This window comes from Oncorhynchus mykiss, chromosome 9, assembly GCF_013265735.2.
Source record: "Oncorhynchus mykiss isolate Arlee chromosome 9, USDA_OmykA_1.1, whole genome shotgun sequence".
NCBI classification, from domain to species: Eukaryota; Metazoa; Chordata; class Actinopteri; order Salmoniformes; family Salmonidae; genus Oncorhynchus; species Oncorhynchus mykiss.
In genome coordinates, this window is record NC_048573.1 from 52,834,726 (window position 1) to 52,854,173 (window position 19,448).

The following is a 19,448-nucleotide window of genomic DNA, read 5'->3' on the forward strand; positions in this document are numbered from 1 at the left end:
ATGTTCAAAGTTTTAGACTGATCCAATGAACCATTGCATTCTGTTTAAAATGTTGTATCAAGACTGCCCAAATGTGCCTAATTGGTTTATTAATACATTTTGAAGTTCATAATTGTGCACTCTCAAACAATAGCATGGTATTCTTTCACTGTAATAGGTACTGTAAATTGGACAGTGCAGTTAGATTACCAAATGTAAGCTTTCTGCCCATATTAGATATGTCTATGTCCTGTGAATTTTGGTTACTTACAACCTCATGCTAATCACATTAGCCTACGTTAGCTCAACCGTCCGGCAGGGGATACACCGATCCTGTAGAGGTTAATTTGGCTACAATTTGTTCATCAATGTTGATTTAATTAACTTGCTGGTGGTCCAATATGATGCGTCAGCTTGCCTGCCTGTCGATCTAGCTGCGACTACAGCTGATTTTTTCTCAATGCTTTGTGCTGACCAGTGTTCCTACAGAATGCCTTCTTGTTATGCTATTAATGTACTTGAAGATAAAACTCTGGGAAACCTTTAAAAATAACTGCAGTAGTGAATAACACATGGTAAGGTTAAAAGAAAGCCATCATGTTTATTTGTACAACGGTTCTTGGCCAATAAAATGTTTTATGTCGCAGAGGGGCCAGGCTATGGGTGTAGTCTATACTCTTGTATAATCTTTACTGCAAAATTCAGACAAATACATCAGTCTACACCATTTAGGAAGAAAAAGTAGTGACCAAGATGTTTGATTTTTTTAAATGAATTAGATATTATTAGTAGTATCTTTGGTAGAGCACGCATGGCTTGCCTCACTCTGTCTGACAGTCAAACAGTGAGGTTTTGAGACTGTTCATGAAAGTAACAAAGTAATATAACGTTACTTTCTATGCAAAGTAATATTGTAACAACATTACTTTTGTTACACGTTCTTATAACTAATCACAACACTGCCTAGGACTAAATACGCTTTAAAACATTTTTAAAAATCTGATAAATAAACAAACTGCAAATGAACTTATACATTATTGGGGTAATTGTGTGAATATTAAACATTGTACATAATATTGTCTTGATTACAACTAGGGAATCTGGAGGCACTGCATTTCAGACAGGCAGAGGCACAGACTGACAGACAGGCAGGCAGAGGGACAGACAGGCAGGCAAAGGGACAGAGACAGGCAGGAAGACAGATATGCAGGTAGAGGAACAGACAGAGGCAGAAAGACAAGCAGACAGAGGGCCAGACAGACTACAACATTTATTGGTAGTCCTGCTCACATGTGCTGTAATTCTGTTCTTGACATAATACTTCACTGCCCGCCAGTCCCGCTCTCTGAGGGCTTGTGGCACTGCCTTGATGCATGCAAGAGTCTGCATTCCCTGGAGTAGCTCCAGAGTCCATGAATTGAATATATGTTTCTTCCACTGTCCCTTTGTCCTCCTCACTCCACTTCCTCTTCTTAGAACCTTGGGACAAGTAAACAACAATTCAAAAATATTTCAGGCATTTTTGGTGCGTCACCATACATCATGCTGTATTTGAATTCTATGCATGTGTAGTCATGCGTTATGTTGCATGCTGTTTACGAACTGGATACATTTTTATTTGTATTTTTTTTAACATTTCAGTCATTTAGCAGACACTCTTATCCAGAGCGACTTACTTAGGGTTAAGTGCTCAAGGGCACATCTACAGATTTTTTCACCTTGGAGATTCGAACCAGCAACCTTTTGATTACTGGCTTAACGCTCTAACCACTAGGCTACAAAATTGTAAACAAATTTGTGCATACAATTAGAGAAATAAGCTTTTTATGCATATGGAAAATGTATCTTTTATTTCAGCTCATCCAACATGGGACCAGCACATGTTGCGTTTACATTTTTGTTCAGTGTAGAAACAATAACGTTTACTCACTCTCTTACTTTCATGTAGGCTATTTTTGCTTTGACCACATTGATTCGGATGGGGTTTCTCACGATCCGCAAATGCGAGTTGTAGTTGCCATTTACCGATGGGAAAAACAAATGCTATTTGTTGAGTATTAGGAGTACAGTAATACTTCAATCATTTCTGGAAAGCATTGTTATTTGCCCCCTTGATAGTTACGATGGGTATAAAAATATGTGGTTGTCCCACCTAGCCATCTTAAGATGAAGCTATCTTAAGTCGCCCTGGATAAGAGCGTCTGCTAAAAAGACAAAAAAATTATAATAAATTGCTGTGGCTAAAACTACACTAAAATTGTCCAGAGTTTTAGATAACTAAAACTAACGAGAGATGAAATTACTCAAATGTGACTAAGACTAAAACAGCTAACAAAATTAACACTGGTCTCGCTGAGTCTCTCTTTAAAAAATTGGAACATTGCATTATAAGAATGTAATTGTTGGAGCATGAGTAATGAAATCACGAGTGTGTGGATTACTTGTTCATTTTTAGAGCCACAATTTGAGACTCCTTCAGCAAAGTGGCTGAGTACCACTTACTAAAGAACAGAGCTCTAAGATCTGGCTTGGCAGGAAATATAAACCACTAATTCACCGACCACAGTCTACGTGCAAGGACTAATATGTCCATAATAAAAATGTTTGTGGGAGTAAACAGAGAAACTATTTTGACATGACTAAGTGCTGGAAATGCATGCAGACATTTTAGAATAGTAGAGACTAAAGAGCCAAGTGGAAACAGGAACAAACACATCAATAAGATTCATTTGGGCAGGTTCCTTACCTGATCTTCCTGCCATGGCCTCTCGTGTCCTCTCTGGTGAGCCAATGGAAACACATGAATACAAATTCCTAAATCCCATGGATCAGTATTGAAATCCTACAACATGCTGTTTGCATATACAGTATCAATTAAACTGTTGGCCCTAAGGTACAGTATGTGTGTGTCATTTATGAATATGTTATGGCTGGAAATTCAAATTGAACAAGTTTCTAAAAGCTGCTGGGCCTTAAATGCTTTCATTCCACATCAAAATCTTTACCTTGTGGCTCACATGACCTTCCAGGAGTTTCTTCAGTCAAGTCTGTATCACTCTCTTCATCCAGCTCAACACACTCTGAAATACAAGCAAGCAAGAACATCTCTTAGCAAGGAGAGCAAAATAGACAGGTTGCTCAGAAAAAGTCACCATGACAGGGTTGAGGTACCAGGTTCAACTTGACAGATTGTTACATACCCACTGGACTGATGTGGATCTGGTCAAGACCTTTCCCCTTGAATTCGTTTAGCCTTCCCTGCTCCATCGCCATGAGGACTTTGGTGATTTTTGCCAGCTGAAGTGTCCCCTCAGGTAACCTGTAATATTTTTTGTCCATCTGTAGATCATGTCCCAGGAAATCGGCTAGCAGGTCCATGTCGGTGTCATTTAAGTTGAGTACAGTAGACATCATGGTGATGTGTTTACGCAACTTGGTGGACGAGAGGGATTCTGGACATTTAGCCCCACACTTCTTGGCAAAGAGACGCAGGCAGTCTGATCCGCTGAATGATGTTGGACAGCCTGGAATGGCGAACATATAGATGTTCTCCTTCAGAACGCTGCAATGTTCACGCTTCTCTGCAAGCAGCTCCATTGATTTGATCATTGTAGGGGATAGAAGCACTGCGACTTTTCTTGATCGCTTCCCACATATTTCTATGCGACTAAAATGTTGGCATAGCGCCCGTTCAACATCTGAAAGGGAGTTCCCATAATCGTCATGTAAAGCAGTTTTGTCTCGAGACACGAATGAGGCCACTGTCATCAGGGAGGCATCCCCTGGTCTTTTTCGGTTAAAGACCGTCATTTGTGACAGAGTGACTTTAGCCAGCTGTGCCCACGTCTTCCTGTTAGGTTCTTTGGAAAGTTGGCTGTAGCATGTTTTCTGTTTTTCTTGAAGGTGGATGTGCAGTTTCTTGACATCTTCAGCAAATGTCAAGATCAGTGGAGCATTGAACTTATTTTTTTCAAATGTTTTGTGAGCATGACACGAGATGTACTCTCTCCAGCATGTCTTATAGATATGTTTGAAGTCCTCTACCTTCTGAGCCTTTTTCTTGTTACCGGAGACCCTAGCCTCACAACTAACTATGTCTGCAACCTTCTGAAGGTTATGGCCAAGTTTTAAGGCTAGTGAAGGTGTCTTTAGTGTATTCTTATCACTGTCAAAGCCACAAACAGCTTTCACTGCACTGATTGTGTGGAGGAAGTTGGCTGGATCAATGTATTCCTCCAATCTCGTGAGAGGTGATACATGCTTCCCTTTCAAAACTAGTCTCCCCAGCTCGCGCATTTTCTGCCGTATCAATTCATGATTGGCACGTCTGTGTCCCATGATGTTGTAATGTTGCTCCCCGAACTGGATGATACATTTGTCTTTCTTTATGACATCTACCACCTCATCTTGTGTCATATCATTGACGAGTTTCCACAGTCCCTTGCTTATCCCATCAGGCACAGGTTGTGCATGGGCACAAATAGCCTGCACTCGTGTTTTACCAGGTTTCAGCCGTACACCACTCAGTGGGCACCTTTTCATGTGTTTCCATAGGAATTTTCTTTTAAAGAGTCCTTGGCAATTTGCACAGTGCAAGAAGTCTTTTGGATTTCCATTTGGGGAACTGGTTTGTTTACAAGGAACTATAACACCTTTGCCTTCTCTTATGACTTGCATGTTGTGTGCCCTGTCCCCTCGTTTCCTCAGTATTGTCAGTTGGAGCTTTCTGTCCTTGGAGTTCTTTGGGAAAGAAAGGGCCTTTGCGACTTCAGCTTCACTTTTATGAATCATTTCCAGATGCCGGGCAATTTTTGATTGTGGTTTCTCACAAAAGAGACAGTAATGTTTTTTGGTGTATCTTCTTGATCCATCTTTAGTCTTTGTAACGTGCATGACTTCAAGTGAACTTGTCGATTCTTGCACAGAGGTGTCAGATTCTGTATTTCTATGTCTCTTATAAGTCTTTTTTGGACCATCTTTAGGAGCAGATCTTGCTTTGGTGAGGCCTTTGTTCTTCAATACAGTGCAGTGCTCCAAGCTGCTCTCACTGTCACTTTCTGTTCTTGACACACATTCATCTCGTGTTATTTGTGTGCAGCTGATTGAATCTTCAGAATTATATCCAATCCTGTCTTTGTCAAGTTGGCCATCTTTAGGTTCCAATCTTGCTTTAGTAGGGCATTTGTCCTTCAATGCAGTAAAGTCCTCTAAGCTGCTCTCACTGTCACTTTCTGTTCCTGGCACATATTCATATTCTGGCACATATTCATATTCTGTTATTTCTATGCTGCTGATTGAGTCTTCAGAATCATAACCAAGCAAGTCTTTGTCAAGTTGGCCATCTTTAGGTGCAGATCTTGCTTTAGTGGTGCATTTGTCCTTTAATGCAGTAAAGTCCTCTAAGCTGCTCTCACTGTCACTTTCTGTTCCTGGCACATATTCATATTCTTTTATTTCTATGTTGCTGATTGAATCTTCAGAATCATATCCAAGCATGTGTTTGTTGAGCTGAAATCATGAAAACAAATCAGAATTGATACATTTGTTTTACTAAATGCATTGTCTGATCACTGAAAACCTGAACTGTTTTACTCCAACATATCAACTCATTTACTAAACCAATAACTGTGTCCTTATTATTCTGAAAGGGCATATTTCATGCAATCAAGTAATAAAATAAAACCATGCACCTTTCTTATTTGTAATCATGCCATTATCTATTCTGTATGCTAGTGTACAGAGTAAAACATGTATCAGGTCTCTAAGTTCCTGACTAACTCCACAGCTAAAGGGATACCGAGACAGATTTGGTCCTTGTGAAAGGAATGAGACTAATTTCATCCCTGTATGATGACCACAAATCAGTGGCCCTAGAAATATGATATCCACAGTATCTTGGCCTGAGCTCAGTCTTGCTCGACCTCTTCAGACTCTGTCACAGACAGAAATATCAACTCAGGGATAATCTTCAGACTTTAAAGTTTCCGGAATGGTGACTTGCTCAGGTAGACCATTTTTAGATAGCTAAAGATCTCATTGGGCCCATATAATACATAGTCACCTCAAATTATTGGCACCCTTGATAAAGAAGAGCAAAAAAGACTAAACTAAATACCAATACTGAGCTATATTTTATGCTCCAAAAAGTTTTCAAATTATTATTTTATACTGATATAATTTTTCAGAGAAATAGATTGTTTCAATATTTTTTATCTCTTAAAAAGATGGGTGAAGATAATTTTGACCCCCCTGTCAAAAGTGTTTAGTGTTTAGTATTTAGTTCCATATTCTTAGCGCACATTGACTACATCAAGCTAGTGACTACACAAACTTGTTGCATTCACGCTTTGTTTTGGTTGTGTTTCAAAGATCATATACTTAAGACATGCTAACCTCTCACCATTAGCAATAACAAGGGAGGTTGGCATGTCTTGGGGGTATGATCTTTATTCTTTGGCCCTAATCTATGGATTTCACATGAGTGGAAATACAGACATGAATCGTGACACGTCTCCTTCGCATAGAGTTGATCAGGCTGTTGATTGGAATGTGGAATGTTGTCCCACTACACTTGTTGCTTGATATTGGCGGGAACTGTAACACGCGTTCCTACGCGTCGATCCAGAGCATCCCAAACATGCCTGGCGAGTATGCAGGCCAGAAACGGGGACATTTTCAGCTTCCAGGAATTGTGTACAGATCCTTGCGACATGGGGCAATGCATTATTATGCTGAAACATAAGGTGATGGCTGCTGATGAATGAGCCTCAGGATCTCATCACGGTATCTCTGTGCATTCAAATTGCCATCGATAAAATGCAATTGTGTTTGTTGTCTGTAACTTATCCCTGCCATACCATAACCCCAACGCCACAATGGGGCACTCCATTCACAACGTTGATATCAGCAAAATGCTTGCCCACACGACACCATACACGTGGTCTGTGGTTGTGAGGCTGGATGTACTGCCAGAATATATAAAACGACGTTGGAGGTGGCTTATGGTAGAGAAATTAACATCAAATTCTCTGGCAACAGCTCTGGTGGACATTCCTACAGTCAGCATCCCTCAACTTGAGACATTGTGGCATTGTGACAAAACTGAACATTTTAGTGGCCTTTTATTGTCCCCAGCACAAGGTGCACCCGTGTAATGATCATGCTGTTTAATTATCTTCTTGATATGCCACACTTGTCAGGTGGATTGATTATCTTGGCAAAGGAGAAATGCTCACAAAATGAGAAAAATGGGCCAAAATTCACCCAACTTATTGTGGGAAGCTTGTGGAAGGCTACCCTAAACATTTGACCCAAGTTAAACAATTTAAAGGCAATGCTACCAAATACTAACTGAGTGTATGTAAACTTCTGACCCACTGGGAATGTGATGAAAGAAATAAAAGCTGAAATAGATCATTCTCTCTACTATTATTCGGACATTTCACATTCTTAAAATAATGTGGTGATCCTTACTGTCCTGAGACAGGGAATTTTTACTAGGATTAAATGTCAGGAATTGTGAACTTAAGTTTAAATATATTTGACTAAGGTGTATGTAAAGTTATGACTTCAACTGTGTGTGTGTGTGTATATATATATATATAAATAAATAAATAAATAAATAAAACATCCCTTTTTCAGGACCTTGTCTTTCAAAGATAATCCAAATAACTTCACAGATGTTCATTGTAAAGGGTTTCAACACTGTTTCCCATGCTTGTTCAATGAGCAATAAACAATTAATGAACATGCACCTGTGGAACGGTCGTTAAGACACTAACAGCTTACAGGCGGTAGGCAATTAAGGTCACACTTGTGAAAACTTAGGACACTAAAAAGGCCTTTCTACTGACCAAAAGAAAGATGAACTGCGTGAACGTGCCTTAGGCATGCTGCAAGGAGGCATGAGGACTGCAGATGTGGCCAGGGAAAGAAATTGCAATGTCCGTACTGTGAGTCGACTAAGACAGCGCTACAGGGAGACAGGACGGACAGCTGATTGTCCTCGCAGTGGCAGACCACGTGTAACAACACATGCACAGGATCGGTACATCAGAACATCACACCTGCGGGACAGGTACAGAATGGCAACAACAACTGCCGAAGTTACACCAGGAATGCACAATTCCTCCATCAGTGCTCAGACTGTCCGCAATAGGCTGAGAGAGGCTGGACTGAGGGCTTGTAGGCCTGTTGTAAGGCAGGACCTCACCAGACATCACCGGCAACAATGTCGCCTATGGACACAAACACACCGTCGCTGGACCAGACAGGACTGGCAAAAAGGGCTCTTCACTGAAGAGTCGCGGTTTTGTCTCACCAGGGGTGATGGTTAGATTCACGTTTATCATCGAAGGAATGAGCGTTACACCAACGCCTGTACTCGGGAGCGGGATCGATTTGGAGGTGGAGGGTCCGTCATGGTCTGGGGCAGTGTGTCACAGCATCATTGGACTAAGCTTGTTGTCATTGCAGGCAATCACAGGGAAGACATCCTCCTCCCTCATGTGGTACCCTTCCTGCAGGCTCATCCTGACATGACCCTCCAGCATGACAATGTCACCAGCCATACTGCTCGTCCTGTGCGTGATTTCCTTCAAGACAGGAATGTCAGTGTTCAGCCATGGCCAGCGAAGAGCCCGGATCTCAATCCCATTGAGCACGTCTAGGACCTGTTGGATCGGAGGATGAGGGCTAGGGCCATTCCCCGCAGAAACGTCCGGGAACTTGCAGGTGTCTTGGTGGAAGAGTGGGGTAACATCTCACAGCAAGAACTAGCAAATCTGGTGCAGTCAATGAGGAGGAGATGCACTGCGGTACTTAATGCACCTGGTGGCCACACCAGATACTGACTGTTACTTTTGATTTTGACCTCCCCTTTGTTCGGGGACACATTATTCCATTTATGTTAGTCACATGTCTGTGGAACTTGTTCAGTTTATGTCTCAGTTGATGAATCTTATGTTCATACAAATACTTACACTTTAGGTTTGCTAAAAAATAAACGCAGTTGACAGTGAGAGGACGTTTCTTTTTTAGCTGATATATATTTATATATATTTTTTTTAATTAAATCTAATTTACAAAAATCTGCAAGGAACAAGAGAAAATGCCCAAATCCAGATGTGCAAAGCTGATACAGACATACTTAAGACGACTCAAAGCTGTAAACGCCGCCAAAGGTCCTTCTACAAAAGTAGTGACTCAGGGTTGTGAATACTTATGCAAATGAGATGTTTATCCTTCATTTTCTATACATTCGCTAACATTTCTAAAAGCATGTTTCACTGTCATTATGGGGTTGTGTGTGTGTGTGTAGATGGGGGGGGGAAAAACGAGCCGAATACAATAGGTATTACCGTGAAATGCTTACTTACAAGCCCTTAACCAACAATGTAGTTTTCGAAAAATACGAGTTAAGCAAATATTTACTAAATAAACTATAAAAAGTTACAAAATAACAATAACGAGGCTATATACAGGAGGTACCGGTACAGAGTCAATGTGTGGGGGTAGAGGTTAGTCGAGGTAATATGTAAAGTGACTATGCATAGATAATAACAGCGAGTAGCAGCAGCTTAACAAAATGTTGAATAATTCAAGAGGTATGAATAATTTCTGAAGGCACTGTATGTCAAGGGTTTTTGAAAATCAGGAAGGCAGAAGCCTCTGCAGAATTGCAGTTCACAGTCAGCCTAAAACATGACATAGTTGCTGTTGACACACAATGGAAGTGAAACAAGCTCCAAAATGGCTATTGTACAATTATCCCCAAACATTTCTCCCCAAACACAAGTGGTGACAACTTTGCAGAACTTAAATAATATCAGCCATTTTGTGTTGTGATATACAATGATACTTACAAATACACTCTCCACTTCTCTGGTTGAAGAAGATGTATTGTCCATTTCTGAGCTTGACTGAAAAGGAAATCTAAAAAGAACCATTTCAGGTAATGAAATGACCACACTCAAATCAGTGACTTGCATCTTATGTGAGGTTGAACTGACAGTCTTCCAAAATAAAAAAGGAAGCAAAGCGCCTTACTAGCAAGAGTGACACAGACAAGCTGAAATGTTAGAAGACAACATCTAGGTTAGGGCTATTCAAATGGCTGCCAGTGGGCAAGATGCGGCCTTTTACCTATTTAGATTGGCCATTTGCTCAAACATAAAAAACTATTTCATCAGCTAAAAATCCATGCAGAAATCCAATGTTAAGTGCCAAAATGAGTTCAACATTCTCCAATGGGAGAATCTGTTTTCCTAACGTCCTGCCCATTAAGTGCTGTCAATCAATAGCACTAAGATACCAGTTACAGCCAATCAGAGCAGCTAACAGGGGTACAGGGTCTGTCTGGTCACCTATAGGTGGTATGGACTCTTTCACCGCAGATGTGACTACACTGCCTGAGTGTGCTTTGCGCTAAACTCTGCAGTGAGTTAAAGAATGCACTGGACTCAGTTATGGCCATCATAAACTTTATCTGATCAACATTTAGCCTTCAACATTGCTTGTTTCTTAGTCTGCTGAAAGACATGTCTGCTGAGCATCATGATTCAGTGGTTAAATAAGGGTAGACCTAACGCTCTTAAGAGAGTATGTGAGCTTAGGGAGGGGAGAGTTGCTTATCTCTCGACTGCCGTCAGAAGAAACACATCACATTCTAGAGAAAATGATTTTTTTTGTGACATCTTCAATCACTTGAATGGACTTAATTTGGGACTACAGGGGAGGGACAAAACAGTTAATGACATAAATTAAAAATAGTCTGCTTTTCCAAAGAAAATTGGGTAACACTTTACTTGACACCCAGTATCATAACGTTATGGCATGGTCAAAACCATGTCAAAATATGTCATAAAAGCTAACATAACACTTTTCATAACATAGTCATAACACTCATGACCCATATATGTACACCTGCTGAGACAAATTGCATCATTTTATGGCTGGTTATGTTCAAATGTGTTTTTTTCCTGCCAATAACTTTCCTTTCGTTTGTTGTTGTAACAAATTCTTTAGTCATTTTTTTCTCCATCGTATTTAAAATAATTTGTCATTAAGCATTATGATCATTATGACCATCATAATCATATAAGCCAGATATGTCTATCACCTACTTTCCCTTATGTCAGTCATCAGTCAAATAGAGGGTGTCTTGTCCTGTTCCTTAAATCTGCTCCTGCATGCACCCCAGTCATCAGAAACAAAGCATTTGGGTAGTTGCATGTCTGACATCAATGTGTGCACAAATACAATGATATTAAATTCTGGTCAATTCCAGAAAATGTTTGGTAACATAAACATACTACTGACAAGTAGGCTATGGTGTAATGAAATGTTTTGCTTTGTGTGGTAGGTTGTGGGTTTTGACATTTATGTAGGCGTCATAACCAGCCATAAAATAATCTAATATGTCACAACAGGTGTAAATATGCCAGTTTATGACAAGTTATGTCAGCTGTTATGACATGTTTATGACCGTTTCATAACGTGTAAGGACGCTGGGTGTCAAGTAAAGTGTTACAGACATGTTGTATTTTCCCAAACATCTTTGCAACGAGATTTGGTGAGTTTAATCTCCCCACAGAGGTGCTGCATTTTGTTGGGGACATGTTCGATACTGAAGGGGGAGGGGGCACTTCTTTGCGAAAGCTAAACAGGTGCCGACGTCACTCACCGAGGGTTCCCTCCAGCTGTAGACATGCAAACATCTTATCTGAGGCAGGCACTTAAGTCTGTGGGCTGTGCAATGTTTTGGACTGATCATATTACTGCAGAGTAATTCCCAAACATGACAGCACTGCCGTTTTTTCTTTTAACGGTGTTTGGATCAACATACACAACATTAAATTCAGCTTCTCTCACATGAAAACGAACACTGTTCTTCTCTGTCAAATGTGCATCAACAACACTGCAGGTTGCCCTGAATTCATATGTGCCAAATGTTTTGCTCTTTCACAATTTAAAAAGTGCATCCAACTTGGAATTCTAACTCAGAAACTCTGGCATCTTTCTACAGCTCAGACTTTCCAACCTGAAGATTACTGACATTGTGATTTGACTCTGTTTTTTTCCCCAAGTTCCCAGTTGTCTTGAAAGCACCATTAATGTTTCTGCACTTTAATGTTCCATCATTATGCAGTTTTACATATTCATAAGCATGATCATTTCATACTTCAAAACATGTTCATAACAATTATCAGATTATCTTGAACCATCATCATAACATGGCCTGTGCATTGTAACAATTAATAACCCCTTACATTGTCAGGTTAATAATTTTACTGATAAAAGTCTTTACAGTTTGAGTAGAATACCTCTGACATTTATTGACAAATATCTGTCAAATAGGACACAATGCGTGATTTCTGATTGTCTAGTTTTCTGGATATTACAAAAGGTGTACCGCAGAGATCAGTATTGGGACCTGTTCTCTTTCCCATTCATATAAATAATATTAAAACTGTTAAAACTTGTAATATTCATCTGTTTTCAGATGACACGTATGTATGCCATTGTCCCAACTGTTGACAAGGCTATTTTAGAGCTGCAATTTGACTTTGTTGCCTTACAAAATAGCCTGTTTGGTTTAAAACATGTACTTCATGCGGGCAAGACTGTTGTATGTTGTTCTCTAATCCTCGCAAACAAAAAACATTTAACTACATATTTATTCATTGGCTGTTTCTCCCATCAATCTGGTTCCCGCCAATAAATACCTGGGCATTTGGATTGACAAGATTTAATGTTTAAAAAAAGATATGGATGAGATAGTTAAAAATCTACGATTTAATGTGGGCTTCTTTATAGAAATATATCTTGCCTCTCCCTAAATAGCAAGAAGCAGATTGTACATTCAACTTTCGTGCCAGTTCTTGATTACGGTGACACCATTTACCAGACTGCAGCAGCCATTACTGTTAAACCTTTGGATGCCATGTCTCCCATAGCTCCCTTCACAGGTGACAGTTTCAATACTCACCACTGAATGCTGTATCAAAAGGTTGGCTGGTTCTCATTAAAGTCCCGTAGATCAGTTAATTATTACATTTTTGTTTACAAAGTACTACTACACAAGCTTCCGACTTATCTAACTTCACTGTTCAAATATAAAAACACGAGATACCAAACCCGTCCACGAGGTTGGTTGAATCTTAAGGTTCCTCGGGTCTCCACCGAACTAGGTAAATCTGCTTTTAGTTTTAAAGCACCGCATTGCTGGAACCAACTATAAAATACATTACAATTGCATGTTCTGGTGCCACTCTGGCAATTTAAAATATTGATTGGGGACCTGCTTATTGAGGAATGTAATACTTTTCCTTGAATATTTGTGTAGTGCTGTATTTTACTTGTTTCATATAGTATTTGATTTTTAGATTTATGAAATTATATATTGATGGCTCCCTTGTGAAAGAGAACCTCATCTCAATGGTAACTCCCTGCTAAAATAACGATACAATTAAATAAAATTAACTGACAACATTGCCCAGCCCCTCAACCCAATACAGAGAGAGGTAGGGAACTGGCAGTAATTAGACACTGAATGCATGTATTCACTAGGCAACAACATTAATACATGTAGCTAAGGATGCACAATCAATTAATTGGCTAGTAAGCCTACATGAAGCAGAAAACAACTAGCTGAATGTCGAATGTTTTTAATCAGATAATGTTACAATATCTTACCTCCACACCAGTCGGGAAAGAGTGCTTTGTCCTGCTAAAGCGTCAATTGGCCTGTTTAGTCCCTGAAAGAAAACGGATTTAAAAAGATGATTTGCAACAAATAACCAATTCAGGATTTAAAAAATAAGCGGTTCTTTGTAGTTGACACATTCCTGAATGTACAATTAACTAGTTAGTTTAACTTTGGTTGTTTATCTAAACACCGCCTGCTGGCAATCAGCAGGGACATAAACGTTCAGCCTGCTGCAGAGACCCTTTCCATGGTCTCTCTAGTCTAGAGCAATGGTTAAATTGAGCATGTTTTACATCTCTAAATGGATAAACTTGTGAGAAATGTGATTATTGAACAAATCTGTGAGTTTGCATAATTTATTATCATCCTAAATTAAGATATTGAATTATTTTGCCATATCAAAATACAAAATAGGATTAATATGTAATTAATGTATATTACGCTACTTTCCATTATATAAACTGTGTGTTACTACTACATTACACAAACTGACCACATCGAATGGGGGGAGGGTTACACATGCTTTTTACCTCAGATTGGTGATGTTAGTATAAAAGTTTATCGTCAACACGATGACAAAATATCAATTGCTTAAAACAGATCAATATCTTTGGTGTTGTAATGTTGATTTTGTCATACACGCTGAGGGTAGCAGGATTTAGAACGCTAATAACATTTTATTTCTCAAATGGCGCAGATAATTCGGACGGTCTATATAAAAGTCGATGACTACACAACAATAGACGGAATTGAAAGTCAAACGATTACTTAAATAGCCGCCAACCGTTGTCAATGTTGATACCTTATGGCGGGTCGTGATTCGTTGTAAATTAACTAAACAGAAAAAGTGTTGTATTCCCTTTTCCATGATGGCAGCCTCCCGAAATCAACATCCGCCATTTCAAAATAAAGATAGAAGCCTTATACAAATTATCATCTAACCAACCATGTACAGGTTATTCCAAGTTTCCGTGTGGCCTTTGAATCGCGTTAGTTTAAACAGCGCTACAACCCAAACGTTTACCCCCTGTTCTATTGATTTCAGTATGATATCGATGGAAGTGATTAACAGAAAGGGGTTGTTACACTTACCTCGTTGGTGACCTACTTGAATCAAAATGCAACACTTCAAATTGTAGCTAGCGTTCTTCTACAAATTGTCCTCCAACCAGTGATGTACACATGATTCTCAGATTCCGTGTGGTTTTTGAGTGTGAGATTTACACAGCATTCCCCCCTCTCGGGCAATTTATTTCAACATGATAATAGATTGGAGTGATTGACAAAACAATGTTGCGTTTCTCTTTTTGTTTTGGTGACCCCCATATCCAAATTCAACATTCCAAAATGCAGCTGACCGTTGTGAAGGGTATCCTCTAACCAGTGAAGTAAAAATATCCTCATTCCATGTGGTTTTGAGTTGTGGTAGTTTGAACAGCGCATCGATTAATGATTTAGTACCACTTGACAAAACTGGGTTTTGGTGCGTGTGGAGTTTATAGGGTGCTCGTTTAAAAAATACAAGTAATATGATTACTATTGTTGCACATGTAAGTGTAGTTAGTAAATTGTATGTTTACGTTTTCAATATATCACTAACTGTTTCTGCATATTGGTTATTGATTTGGACACTTTAAAACTGTTGGACATTGGGCTATTTATTAATGCCTTGTCAACAGGAAGCAGCGGCTGCATTATTTTCAACTAAAGTTATAGGAATATAAATTGAATTTAGCATTTAATTTAATGGTATTGTACTGCTGAATGAGTCCAAAAACTTGCAGTGATTTATTTATTTGGATGATTTACCAAGAATCACCAAAACGGGTTTTTCGTCCCTACGTTACTAATCGGACGGTAGTGTCCAACAACGTAAGCTAACAGTAGTTAGCTAGATAGCTTGCTTGGCTAGTGGGATGATGTTGAAAACACACTCGGCGTTGCATACCCCAATGATCGAATTAAACATTCAAATGAAAGTAATTTGTTGAATAAATAAACGTTGTACTCACATTTCACGAAGTTGGTCTTTGTTATTCTAGCGAGAAAGCGTTCTCCCAAGAAATCTTCTTCAAATGAGTGTGGCAGATCACAATTTACTGTTAGGTGCATATAGCGCCACCTTCTGTACTGGAGTGTGAGGCCTTCCCTATTAATCAAGGTTATTAATCAATTTCTCTTATCTAGGCCCTGCGTTTTTGCCTACTTCTGGAATGTGAATTCATTGCAATTTGAGACAAAAATGGAAGGGAAAAGGATGGGGAATAGGGAAGAACAATTGCCCTACCAACTAACCCTACACCCCAAAACCCGCACCACTATTCCACTACTTGGCTCTATCTGATCCTACACCAACCCGGCAGCCTGGGAGAACCCGGGACAACTATTGCCCAACATTAGCGTCACGGAAGCGTATGTGGATTTTGTCAAGAAGGGATAAAGATTTTGTCAAATTGGACTTTTCGTAGGGGGTTTAGGAGAACTAATAAAAAAAATACGAGGCCAAATCATGAAGTCAGTGACCTTCAGGTCGGAAAGTCGGAGCTCTAGAAAGAGGCCCGAGTGGGAATTCTGAGTTGGATGACCGTTCAAAATGATTTTTTTTCCAGGTGGAACTCGTTTTCCAAGTTCCCAGTTGTCTTGAACGCACTGAATTCGGAAGTCGGAGATTTCCGAGTTCTCAGTTGTTTTGAACAAGGCATTCAAAGCGCCACCAGAAAGCGGTGAATGAGCGAGATTTCTTGCACGTTATCGTCACAAACCTGAAATTTTTAAAGAGACGATGTACAATGTAATGCGTTTCAATAAGAATATAGTGCTTTACACAATGTAGAAACAACTTATTTAGTAATTTCAATGACAGGTATTCGTATCAACATTTTAGCTTTGATAATAAGCTGATGTATTTACAGTGTTACACATTAATTTCTATGGCACAACATGTGCTTCAAATGTAGCTAGAATTCATAAAGTCCCAATATAGACTGTATCTCCCCCCAAAAATTCTGGCGCTCCTAAATTTAATTTGGGGGCTCCTACCTTTCTTTAAGAAGGGAGTACCAGTGCTACCAATATTTTCGTTTTAAATTTAGAGCCTTGAACGCAGCTATAGTTTTCTTTCTCAAATAACACAGGTAATTCGGGCCGTCTCTATAAAAGTCACTAGCCACACACCAATAAACAGTCCCATTATCAATAAATAGCAGCCAACGATTGTCATTGTTTTTATTTTTTAACCTTTATTTAACTAGGCAAGTCAGTTAAGAACACATTCTTATTTTACAATGATGGCCTACCCTGGCCAAACCCTCCCCTAACCAATTGTGCACCACCCTGGGACTCCTGATCACAGCCAGTTGTGATACAGCCTAGGATCTAACCAGGGTCTGTAGTGATGCCTCTAGCACTGAGAAGCAGTGCCTTAGACCGTTGCGCCACTTAGATATTGTATGGTGGGTTGTGAAAATGTGTTTTGTTCCCTTTTCGCTGATGGCAGCCTCCTGAAATTAACATCAGCTATTCCAAAATATACACTGAACAAAAATATAAACTGGATTTGCAACATTTTCAAATATTTTACTGAGTTACAATTCACATAAGGAAATTAGTCCATTGAAATAAATGATCCCCTAATCTTTAGATTTCACGTGACTGGGAATACAGATATGCATCAGTTGGTCACAGATACCTTTTTTTTAAAGTAGGGGTGTGGATCAGAAAACCAGTCATTATTTGGTGTGACCACCATTTGACCACATCTCCTTCGCATAGAGTTGATCAGGCTGTTGATTGTGGCCTGTGGAATTTAGCCCCACCCCTCTTCAATGGCTATACAAAGTTAATGGATATTGGCGGGAACTGGAGCACGCTGTCATACACGTTGATCCAGAGTATCCCAAACATGCTCCATGGGTGACATGTCTGGTATGCAGGCCATGGAAGAACTAGGACATTTTCATGCTGAAACATGAGGTGATGGAACTGGTGGATGAATGGCACAACAATGGGTCTCAGGATCTCGCCACAGTATCTGTGCATCAAAATTGCTATGATAAAATGCAATTGTGTTCATTGTTAGTAGCTTATGCCTGCCCATACCATAACCCCACTGCTACCATGGGGCACTCTGTTCACAATGTTGACATCAAGCACACAGGACGTCATACACTGTCTGCCATCTGCCCGGTACAGTTGAAACCGGGATTCATCCGTGAAGAGCACACTTTTCCAACGTGCCAGTGGCCATCGAAGTTGAGCATTTTCCCACTGAAGTCGGTTACAACAACGAACTGCAGTCAGGTCAAGACCCTGGTGAGGACGAGGAGCACGCAGATGAGCTTCCATGAGATGGTTTCTGACAGTTTGTGTAGAGATTCTTTGGTTATGCAAACCCACAGTTTTATCAGCTGTCCAGGTGGCTGGTCTCAGACAATCATGCAGGTGAAGAAACCAGATGCGGAGGTCCTTGGTAGGCGTGGTTACACGTGGTCTGTGGTTGTGAGGCTGGTTCGATATACTGAGAAATTCTCTAAAGCAACGTTGCAGTCAGTATGCCAATTGCACGCTCCCTCAAAACTTGAGACATCTGTGGCATTGTGTTGTGTGACAAAATGGCTTATTTTAGAGAGGCTTTTACTGTCCCCAGCACAAGGTGCACCTGTGTAGTGATCATGCTGTTTAATCAGATTCTTGATATACCACAACTGTCAGGTTGATGGATTATCTTGGCAAAGGAGAAATGCTCACCAACAGGGATGTTAACAAATTTGAGCTTATGGAACATTTCTGGGATCTTTTATTTCAGCTCACGAAACATGGGGCCAACAATATGTTGCACGCTTTCCTGAGATTGAGTAGCACAAGAACCATCTTGTGGTGGGAGAGATCAGGAGCAATCAGGTCAACATAATTTACTTTTAGGACTGACTTAGAGATCTGTTCTGTTTACAGAGATCTGTTGTGCAATTATCTAATCAAAGAGATATTGCATTATTGCTTGCTTTTATAGGCAGCTCAGATCCGTTAGCCAGTAATAGAGATAGAGATGCAGATTGAAAAATGTGCATTGGCTGGTGCTAGGAAAGTGATTGAAGTCAGACACATCTCCATCTTTGTATCTTGAAATGTTCAGAGGAGGTTTTACCCCCTAGATAGAGACATCGGGAACATAGTCAGGAAGACAAATGACAGTACGAGGCGGTCAAGCATTCACCAAGTCAATCTGCAGGTAACCATTGCTTTGGTAGGAGATTGTTTTTTAGGATTGAAACAACATTGGAGAGAATGGATCCTTGCCTTCTGGCTGATCTATATGTGGTATCAGGATGGGTGAAGAAGAGGTTGGGGACTGTTGAATCGGTGAAAGTAACTTGAAGTGGATTCGTGAATATATTTTTTGTGTCTTCCATCCTGAAGGAGCAGGTGTCCCAGGACAAGACCTGTGACTTGCTCTGCTATCCGGGTGCAATTGAAAGGAATGACAATTGGAGTGATGTTAAGTGTTGAGGAGGACCAACTGAATTTGGAAGATTCGTGGTGTCTGCAACGCCTGCCGTTTGGTGTGACGCAGACCCGGTGGAGAGTGTGGTGAAGCAGAGAAGACACTGTCTGTCCTGCTCTGTTTTGATGCAGAGTCTTTACCGGACTCTGGTCGAGTTGGGATGTCACTTATCCCGTGAGAGTTTTTATTCTGAAGCCATTATGGTTCTTTAGGTGTCAAGCTTATTGTAATGTTGCAACCGTGTGTAGGAGGGAGATTCTT

General features: G+C 40.0%; 1 protein-coding gene across 2 annotated transcripts; it reads right to left on the reverse strand.

The window, feature by feature from the left end:
• Positions 1–555: 555 nt before the first annotated feature.
• LOC110532372 lies at positions 556–15,848 on the reverse strand. Of its 2 annotated transcripts, XM_021616221.2 has the most exons (7): positions 15,700–15,848; positions 13,675–13,736; positions 9,843–9,912; positions 3,180–5,487; positions 2,985–3,059; positions 2,726–2,758; positions 556–1,458 (listed from the first exon to the last, which is right to left on the reverse strand). In XM_021616221.2, the coding sequence occupies exons 3-7, from the start codon at positions 9,885–9,887 to the stop codon at positions 1,250–1,252; spliced, it is 2,670 nt and encodes an 889-aa protein (XP_021471896.2). In that variant the 5' UTR covers positions 9,888–9,912; positions 13,675–13,736; positions 15,700–15,848; the 3' UTR covers positions 556–1,249. The 2 variants fall into 2 exon arrangements, with proteins under 2 accessions (XP_021471896.2, XP_036844205.1); XM_036988310.1 differs by lacking the exon at positions 9,843–9,912.
• Positions 15,849–19,448: the final 3,600 nt, after the last annotated feature.

Excerpts from the sequence above, each read along its gene's own strand:
- LOC110532372 (XM_021616221.2), bottom strand. The coding sequence starts at position 9,887 with ATGGACAATACATCTTCTTCAACCAGAGAAGTGGAGAGTGTATTT. Across the intron at positions 5,488-9,842 it reads GAGAAGTGGAGAGTGTATTT|CTCAACAAACACATGCTTGG; the intron begins GTAAGTATCATT and ends TCATGATTTCAG. Across the intron at positions 1,459-2,725 it reads GGCCATGGCAGGAAGATCAG|GTTCTAAGAAGAGGAAGTGG; the intron begins GTAAGGAACCTG and ends ACTTGTCCCAAG.